Source organism: Nematolebias whitei, chromosome 20 (genome assembly GCF_014905685.2).
Source record: "Nematolebias whitei isolate Nwh7 chromosome 20, NemWhi1, whole genome shotgun sequence".
Classification (NCBI taxonomy): Eukaryota; Metazoa; Chordata; class Actinopteri; order Cyprinodontiformes; family Rivulidae; genus Nematolebias; species Nematolebias whitei.
The window spans coordinates 36,376,485-36,386,762 of NC_056517.1; the positions used below are offsets into that span (position 1 = coordinate 36,376,485).

General features: G+C 38.0%; 1 protein-coding gene across 3 annotated transcripts in view; it reads left to right on the forward strand.

Moving 5' to 3' along the window:
- phldb2b (pleckstrin homology-like domain, family B, member 2b) overlaps window positions 1-10,278 on the forward strand; it is a 43,552-nt gene that overhangs the window by 28,585 nt on the left and 4,689 nt on the right. For 2 of the 3 annotated variants that reach the window (XM_037694233.1, XM_037694230.1), the window contains 7 exons: window positions 221-376; window positions 562-672; window positions 779-853; window positions 1,378-1,530; window positions 4,282-4,425; window positions 4,537-4,636; window positions 6,572-6,722. In XM_037694233.1, coding sequence (XP_037550161.1) covers window positions 221-376; window positions 562-672; window positions 779-853; window positions 1,378-1,530; window positions 4,282-4,425; window positions 4,537-4,636; window positions 6,572-6,722 — 890 coding nt within the window. The remainder of the gene's footprint in view (window positions 1-220; window positions 377-561; window positions 673-778; window positions 854-1,377; window positions 1,531-4,281; window positions 4,426-4,536; window positions 4,637-6,571; window positions 6,723-10,278) is intronic. The other variant, XM_037694232.1, reaches the window with a different exon arrangement.

A 10,278-nucleotide genomic window follows, 5' to 3' on the forward strand; every position in this document is an offset into this window, starting at 1 on the left:
TAATTAAACAGACGTCCAGGACTGATGGATAGCTACGGTAATAGAAATATTTAGTTAACACTTGATTCTCACATTTGCTCACAGTATGTTCTTTTTATTTAATTTTAGGGCTTGTAATAAAAGCTGGTTTTACATGAAATTCATGCAGAAATGTTGAGAAGATTATAAAGACTAGTGTTATTATTGCATTCTTTTGTCTTGATGTTTGTGTGCGTATCAGGACTGTGAGGTGCTCGAGACAGAAACGAAGCGTTTTGAAGACCTGGAGTTCCAGCAGCTGGAAAAGGAGAGCAGACAGGACGAGGAGAAGGAGACGCATACGCAGCAGCTTCTCCGGGACATCGCAGACTACCAGCGCAGCACCGTCACTCGCAAGGTAACACAAAAGCAGCACAAAATGACATGCTTATGTTTCATCTAAACATTAGTTACTTAAACAATGTCGTTTGTAAAATATTTGATCAATTAAGTTAAATCTTTCTAAAAATATGTGTTAGTTTATCTGATTTTGCAGCATCAACAGGAGAGTTATGCTCTAATTGGCTTTTATTTCTCCTTCAGGAGCGATTGTTGACGCTGAAGAAGCAGGCGGAGCAGATTACCCAGCAGGCCGAGCGAGAAAAGGAGACCTTCTTGAAGGAGAGGAGCAACCTGGATTCAATGCTGCAGAGAGTATGAAGATATTTGTGTTTGCATGCTCTGTGCGTGAACAAAAATAGGCGCAGTTTTGATTTTTAAAAAGTTTTCATTGCTGTTTTTTTTTTTTTCTGTCCGTCAGGAGAAGGAAAACCTCGCCTCACTGGAAAGAAAATACACTGACCTCACTGGCGGCCGCAGTTTCACTTTAAGGGAGGTAGGTTTGATTGACAGGTGGTCCATTTCTTCTCTTTGAGCGTCATTAAGACTCTAAAAGTGGGTGAAATCCTTGTGATTTAACCATTTGGATTCCCTTCTCTGCTTGTCAGGACTCAGCCTCTTTGGCTGATGCGTGTCAGTCGCTTCTTTGCTCTGTTTTTCTCAAGAACTCTGAGGTACTTCTGTCTTTTTGGACTCCTTTACATTATCCTCATAGTCCCGATACACTTTTGAGTTCTGTTTCTTGCCACCCTTTTTTGGTTTCTTGTTGTAATTACCTGTTATAATAACTTTAATGCATACTTATTTCATTAACTGTGAGCAAAACTTCTCATTATCAGTGTTGTTCCTTTAAAAATGTCCCTTGTGATGCGTGTTTTAACAGTGTTGTGCATACGTGACACGTTGCTGTTCGGCAGTATTCTAATAACTAATTTTCATATTTGACATCTTAATATGGCTGACTCACTTCATGCAACGCCTCTTTCTCTTTACCCTGTTTCTCCTCATGATCCCTTCCAGGGCTATGTCACAGTCAGTGAGATCAATGAGCTTTACTCACAGCTTGGGCAGCACCCTAAACCTGCCCCTGCCCCCTCTCTGGTCAAAGCCTCACCCGAGTCCGAGGTAACACTTTCCCCTGAAGACGACACCCCCAAATCTGCGGAGGACGAGGTGTGTGTAGCGGTGTGAAGGTTATTAATGTGTAATTTAGCAGGTGTGAGCAGATGATGGGTGAATTTTCCCTCAGCTTCTTCTGGATTGCTTCCTTCTTTTACCCTCTTTCTGTTTTCTTACAGCTTTTCTTTCTTTCTCTTAAAGCTCTTTCGTTCTTCGCCAGCCGACTGTCACTCCTCTTCCTCCTCCTCTTCTTCTTCCTCCCATCTAAGTTGTCTCCCCCTCCCTAAAACACCCTCTGTGCACTGGCCAGAGAACATGGTTTCCTATCGAGACCCTTCCCCCATCCCCGACTCCCCCCCACCTCCTCTTCCAGTCAAAAACCATCATCAGCGGCACAGGCAGGTAACGTGTTGGTCAGTAACTTTGGGTTTCTTTATAAAAAAAGACACTTTATATACGCATATAACTACAAAATGTTATTTAGATCAATATAGATTATTTACATGACTATTTACAATGCTCAATTTCAGTCATGGTTATGGCAAAGTTTAGTGGAATAAAGGATTTTCAGCATGTATATCTGCAAATGCATTTACTAACACTAGATGGCACTATAGTAAATCTAAATCTAAATATCACACACACTGAGGGTATACAGTAACCACTGAAATTTTATATTTTGTTTTTAGTAACCACTGAAATAGAAACACACTGGAATGGCCAACCCTGCTGCTGTCTAGGTGCTATGTAGCGTTCTTAATCACTGCCAGAATTGCAGCAGAACATAAATCTCCAAGTAAATCACCTAAACTCAGCCTAGGAGCCTAATGTTTAGCCATCAGTTATAGTGATAATTACAGTGACAAGTCAACCACCACGTTTTTTTCCTTAGGCAAATTTATATAATCCAGACACATGAGTAGATGTAAAACTTTCAGATTACTCATTGACAGCACTCTTAGTCCTTTGTGCACTGACAGGAAGGCACGCTCCTATAAAAATAAGAATACAGGGACTGAATCGTCCAAAACGGCTTAATTAGAATCAATGCAAATAAAATTTTCTCATTAAATTAGTTTTACAAACTAAACTGACTAAACTCGTATAATTACTGATGATAGACATTTGGCAGCTATGTTCATTCAACCTGTATTTATATAGGTTAATCCCATTGAGCCTCAGGGACTCATTTACAAGGGAGACCTGATTTTAACAAAGAGTGATGACAACAGTGGAACAACGAAGACTCAATAGACAGCCATGAAGTATGCATACAAATTGAGATTTTATTTATTTATTTAATATATATAATAATATCACCATAGAAATGTAAGGATGCATCAGGGATGCTCTGACCTACATTGCCTATGTAGATTGTAAAGAGGGTGGGTCCTAAGATTGAGCCTTGCGGTACACTATTGTTGACTGCTAAATAACTGGAGGAAGTACCATTATGTTGAATTATGTTGATTAAAAATGTATAATCAATAGTAACATATACAACCTAACAAGGAGGATCTATTTCTGAAAAAGAAACCCAATTTAACTTTCAGTTTCCTTACTAGGTTTTCCACGTGGAGCTTAGAGAGATGCAAATCGACCAAGATACTCAAAGTATTTGTAGGAATTGACAATCTCAATAGGGACACCATTCAAGGATTAAAATCAAAGGAAGAACTGCTGGGACTGACTTCCTGTTTGAAAAAAGCATCCCTTTGGTTTTGTCTGCGTTTAGGACAAGTTTGAGATGGAACAAATCTGACTGGCTGATGTCAAAAGTGGATTATACAAGCTGGAAAACCTTAACAACTGTTTTAGGTCGACATTAAACAACTGTGTCATCAGCATAGAAATGTAAGGATGCATCAGGGATGCTCTGACCTACATTACCTATGTAGATTGTAAAGAGTGTGGGTCCTAAGACTGAGCCTTGTGGTACACCATTGTTGACTGTTAAATAACCAGAGGAAGTACCATTGTACCAAGTACCATGTTGATTAAAAATGTATAATCAATAGTATCATATGGTCTTAAACCAGGGTTATTCAACTGGTGGCCCGCGGGCCATATCTGGCCTGCAAGTGACTTCAGTCCGGCCCACCAAAGACTTCATTTGGGTTCTGGGTTTGAGTTTTGTGTTCTGTTTATATAATTTGTGATTCAATGCAATAAGATAAACAAATTAAAAAGATAACAGACCATTGTAAAACTTGATTTATTTAAATAATGACTTTAATCGCTGGATGTCCAGCCCCTGAGCTGCTGGCTTTCAGAAACTGTGGCCCCCTGAGTAGTTTTGTTGAATAGCCCTGTCTTAAACATTAAACTTTAGTATAACAGTTTTTAAAAAGTCTATATTATGGGTACAATACAAGCATTAAACAATAGTGAAGTAGCATGTAGGCTAGACAAAAACTCAGTTATCTGTTTTTAAATAATGAAGTGTAGCTTGGTGGGAGGCTTATTACAGAATAGTTTTCCCCTCTGTTATCACAATATGTATGATATGTGTTCATTTATATAAATTTAGACTATTTCTATGTGTTTTTGGACTGATGACGCATCATTTGGCACTTACAGTACAATGTGTGGCTTCAACATGTAAATAATAGAGTAACGCACGTAGCACCTAGCAAGATGGTGGCCACAAAGCTTTCCTAACACTGCTGATAGCAGTTCCAGTGTATCTCTATCTTAGTGTGTATAATCTTTAACAAACTTTCATTATAATTTGCTTTAACTTAAAATGGAGAGTGATTAATAAATAACTATGCATCTTTTCCCCCCTTCTGTTTACTTAATTAGCATTTCCGTTTGCTGGAAGAGAGGAAGCGGTTTGAGAAAGACGATGGGTCACATGTGAGTGATACTTTACCCAGAAAGAGAGCCATTCCCGCCTTAAACACCCAGTTTACATGCTCGACACTTGGCCGCAACTTTCAAACCAAGGTAGCTGTACATGCACACAACTGAAGTACTTTGTTGTTCTGCTTAACATCTCAGTCCTGAGATTCAGATGCACTGTATTGTGAAATTAAAAATGTTTTTGGTTCTCCGTAGACCCATCAGCCTCTGGTCCAAAGTACAAGTTGTGGCAGCATTCTTCCAAGAATACTTTCTTTATCTAACAAGGACAGTGAACATCGGCGGCTGCAGAAAGGTAAATAAAGAAACCTGCTCATAAACCATAAAGAAAGTTCACCAAAACATGTTTTCACACAGACAGCAGCTCAGACTGTAATATTTTTCAAGAAAGCACTAAGTTTGATGGAAGTTGCTGCTTTAATCCCAATTAAGAGAATTCCTCTTGATTCCTTCTGCAATAAATTAAATATTCATTCATTTATTCATTCATTTAAAAGAAACAAAATAAAAACAAATTCATTAAAAAAGCATTGAATGAAAATATATAAATACCGTATTTTCCAGCCTATATGTCACAGTTTTATTGCTTAATTTGCATTTCCTGCGACTTATACACCGAAGCACCGTATTTATGGATTTTCTCCCATATTTATAAACCAATTTTTGACTGCGATATGACCGTTTTCATTCAGCTGACATTGAAAATATTGAACACTACCATTTTCAGCCGCTAGATGGCACTCGATTAGTATGGCATGCCGTTATATGTGTAAAAGTGGCTAATAATGACACCATCGGCTTTTGAAATGCAGCTGATTTGACCGTCAAAGTGCATTTATTAAGGAAAAGTTAGACTGAGACAAAACTTTACTATAATTTCAAGCAAACAAATAATTGTTTTTACGTGTTAATCTTGTTAAACTCTTATTAAAGTCCTCCCGTGCACGCTCCCGCGGCCGCCATTTGGCAGCCAATCGATTTTTGACACCACACCGGCCCAAATTTCTGGGTTAACAGCGGTGACGCGTAACAAACGCGACGCATCAGCGTTGATGCACAATAGATGCGACTTATAGGTCGAAGCGACATATTTATGTTTTTTCCACTTGATTAGACATTTTTGGACTGATGTGACTTAAACGGCGATGCAACATGTATGGCGAAAAATACGGTAAATATGAGAACGCGCGACTGAGAACAAAATTTGAACCTCTTTTAAAAAACAAAAAGTCATCTTGTTTTTTTTTTTTTTTTGTAATTTGCAAAACACAAACATCTGTGATTTAACTTCTGAAGACACTTCACATGAAGCGTTATTTATGGGTGTTCACGTGAAATAGTTTAGAGAAATTACAGTTACTCATTTGTTTATCTGTGGCTTAAGATAGTGGAGGAATGTGTTTAGCAGGGTTGCTCCTTGATTTGCTGGTTAGCTTGTGATTGAGCTTACAACCCTTTTTTTTTTTTTTTAAAGCTTTTAAATATGTTTAATGTGAATTTATTTAAAGAACTTGTCAGAAGTGTTTTTTTCCTCCACTTCAGCTTCAGTCAACCATTTTTTTTTTTTATAAATGGGAAACACAGTTGACTCGTTTTAAGGAATATTTTATTTTAAGTGACTGCATCTATATTTGTAATACCCACAAGGAGAACCCAAGTCTTTTATCTTACAGGAGTTTACTGTTGACCTTTAATAAAATATCTAAATTTGTAGTTATTGTGAGTCTTTTGCTTGAAGCAGTCACGTGTATCTGGTCCCCGAGTCCCTTTGGTCCTTTGATCTGGCTCATCTGATGGGTGGGCCTCCTCTATGGTTCTGATTGTATCAGGTTTTTTGTGTTCCTCTTCCTGTATTGAGGCTGAAAAAGACTCTTCAAAGTGTCTGTACAGTCATTTTGTCATCCTTCTCTCTGGAAATAATATATTTTCTCTCCAGACTTATTTGGACTGCTTCATCCTATTTTTAGGACGTGTGTTGTCCTTTTTAGGTGGGCGTTTTTGTTCCTGCTAAGTGGGATTACATGAATCGGTTGGTGTTTTATTTTATTTTTTAATTAAATTTTTTGTCTGGCACGTGTCACAGTGGCGGGGTATTGTGATCAAAATTTGAAGCCATCTGGGCAAAATGTCCTAGAAGGAGCGGCAGAGACAGGTACAGCACGTGGGTGCATGTAGGACGTGCAATGTTAGTACCGGTAGTTACTAACATGTTTGCTGTTATTGTGTTCAGGTCAGTCAGACTCCAGAGCAGCCTCCCAGACAAACGTCTACCTCGATGCCTTTAGGTACCGTGACAACCAGGCCTTTGACACGATGAGTGTGGACAGCAGCGACTCCGTTGAAACCAGCATCTCTGCTTGCTCACCTGACAATGTCTCCAGGTAAGCGTTCAGCTTTCCTACTTTACTCTGGAAAAGCCTACTTTTAATGTTTTCAGGATGAAAATTAAGAAAATGGGAGTATGAAAAACATTAGTTACTTTTCTAAAAAATAAAAAGCCGAAACAGCAAGGTGCTTTTTAGGTTTATTGAATGTAAAACATCATCATAAAGTGTTGAAAAGTTTTAAAGCAGCATTAATTTTGTCTTGTGTTGGTTTCAAAATCATGCTTTTTGGACGAAAAGTATAAAAAAAAATAGAGTGAAGACAAACTGCACAGGTCTACAGTCCAAGTTTGTCATCAGTATTTAAATGCAAATTATTTGCTTTATTTTGCGTTCAAGTTGCACTAACCCTAAAGCTCAAACTCTAAATCATAACCTTTTCACAGAACTGAACCTCTGAAGAACGCTTGAACTATGTACCGTAATTTCCAGACTGTAAGACGCTACTTTTTTCACAGGCTTTGAGCACTGCGGCTTATACAACACTGTGGCTAATTTATGGGATTTTTTTTTTTTGACAGGCTAACGAGCTTCATGCGTCCAAAACATTTAGCTTCGTCACACCCGGGCACTCGCATAGCTGCCAATACATGTCTCTCTTTGGGGGTGGGTCCTCGTGATTCAGTGAGATTACCCTGATGCATGCTCAATAATCCATAATCAGTGAGATTACCTGTATAAATAATGGTTAAAAAAAAAAAATCTGACCAATGAAATTACAGAATAAGTCACAGAGAACCAATGAAACAGGGAGGGGAGGAGAGAACTACTGGTAGACTACTGTATTTTAATTTTTTTAACCAGCCATGTTACAGGCACTGTTCAGAAAAAAAATAAAAATTACTGTACGTATTTGCATATGTTATTGGCACATATTTAATTAAAAGTTTTAAAACAATTATGTGTAAATATGTCATGTTACAACATGGACACTCGTGGTTTATAGACAAGCGCAGCCTATATATGTACAAAATTATTATTATTATTATTATTAATTTAGTGGGTGCGGCTTATATTCGGGTGCGCTCAGTAGTCTGGAAATTACAGTAATTAAGATCAGAAAGTCATTAAACAACTAGAAAATTGTTTTCTTTTTACAATTTTTTTTATTTTTCTTCAAATCTTTTGTGCACAGTTTGCTGTATGTACACAGAAAATGTTTTTACAGCTTGCGTGTCAAAAACAGCAGAAAACCAGTTAAAAACTGGTAAGTTTGAGTCAGAAATTTAAAAAAGGGTAGTGGTGTAGGAACAGTGTGCGCTGCTGGCGTGTTTTATTTTGCGTGCATTACCGCAAATGTTGATTGTTTGTCTTAAAGCTACCAGCTGAAGCATCAGCTCTTTCAGAACTTGAGTTAACAAACAATATGGAAGGGGCAGAAATGTAAAAAGAACTTTGGGTCTGGAGGCGTCTACAGAGAAAGAAGAACGTGGGCTAATGCAAAAAGCATGTGGAGCGGTTTCCCGCCTTTCATGTTTCTTCTTTGGAGCACAACATATGTGGAACTGACTGTTATACAAGTTGGGGTTGATTAGTGCTCCTGGGATCAGGTTACAGAAAGCGTGGAGGTGTGTAATGGTCAACCCCCTCAGGTTGTGAAGAACTGAACGGAGCAGCAGTCGTGTAGTGCACAGTGGAGGTGGTGAGGAGGAGGGGGGTTATTTGGACTAAAACCATGTGTGCGTGCGTCTCTTCCCCTCCTCGGCTTGTTTCTTTGAATGGTACGGGCTTTTTTTTTTTTTTTTCAGTAGAACATTGAAGTACTTGATCCTCAGTTGGGTTCCAGTTGGACTACATTAGACCTGCTCAGGTTGGACTGGAATGTGGACATGGATTTATGTCGGACAACAAAGTGGTTTTGTTACCGAAATGGGCTTTTGTTGGTGATGTGATGAATGAAGGTGCTCTCTGGACAATGAGTGCAGTTTCCTCTCATCGATTAAGGTAGGAGAGCAGAAATAAATGTTACTTAAAGGCTGGAGCTATCATTAACCCACTAAATACAAGGATCTATATATATTTTAATGCAAGTGCTTGATACTACAGTGAAATATGGTATGCATTATTTTTAATGTAGGTTGATTTTCCCGTTTGAATACTTTTGATCATCATTTACTGCACAAGTCTTAACAGTGGAATATTGAGCATTTCAGTGCACAAAAGGAAATTATTTGACTTAAACTGGAAATAAACCAGTTTAGAACAATTGCCAGAGAGCGGGAAACATATTTTCCCACATTTTTCCTTTCCTCCCATTCCTCTCGTTTCTGCTTTTAGTTTTCCCTCCTAGATTTGTGTACACTTCAGTCTAATGTGGACCATTCCTCCTAACGTTGTTATGACATCATCACACATCAACACGGGGTATCCATTTCCTTCTGGCTCCAGATAAGAACAATTTTTTTTTGTGTGCGCCAGAGGGAAAGAGAAAAATTAGAGCAAGTTATGTTTAGTGTGACAACCTCAATCACTCAGACACCTTCCTTTTGATGTGCTTCAGGAACATCTGCACAGTCTGTCTGAATACACTGACAAGGTACAAACCTAAAATTACTGTGACATCCTGGCCTCCTCTGCCAGGGGCTTCGAAACACACACAAGTGCACACATGCATAAACAGTGACTAATCGGGGATATCCTCTTTGTGTTGCATGTTTTGTTTGTCCAGATTTGTGTAGCTGTGGCTTTCAGATTGAATTACAGCTGTTGCTTGAACACTATTGGTTTCCTGTTTAAAAAAAAAAAAAAGCAGCTTTTCTGCACTGAATGGTATTTCTGCTAACTTTGTGCTGTTGAGTCATTTATACATCAAAAAGCTCATTAAGGGGATGGGTGTTGTGACTTTTGGTTTTTGTAACTTATAGTTTTCAAAACATGTAATTTTATTTAGAAATTCTTTCCTCATAAAATACATAGACATTTTTTTGTTCCTTCAGAAACATTTTAAAATATGCTTCAGCCTACTGGATCTGCCTTTTTCATCTTTTGGTACTTTTGGCTTTTAGCTACCATTCTTCTGCTTTCAGTTTTTAGCTACTGTTTTGCCGCTTTTTGCATTTAGCTAGCCTTTTGATTCTTTCAGGTTTTAGTTATTCTTTTACTACTTGTAGCTTGTGTCTCGCTACTTTTATCAGTTAGTTAGCCTGTTGATGCCTACATCAGCTATTCTGCTACTTTTAACTTTTAGCTAGTCCTTTGCTGCTTTTAATTAGCTTTTTTTTAATTAAAATTTTAGAGATTTTTTCTACTTTAATTAGATACACTTTTTATTTTTAATTAGCCTTTAACTAGTTTTCATTTTTGCCCAGAAATTTGCTTGTTTTTGATTTTAGCTAGTGTTCAGCTTCTTGTAGCTTTTAGCTAGTGTTCAGCTTCTTGTAGCTTTTAGCTCGTGTTCAGCTTCTTTTAGCTTTTAGCTAGTGTTCTGCTTCTTGTAGCTTTTAGCTAGTGTTCTGCTTCATGTAGCTTTTAGCTAGCGTTCTGCTGCATATGACTTTGAGCTAGTGTTCTTCATGTAGCTTTTAGCTAGTGTTCTGCTTCATGTAGCTTTTAG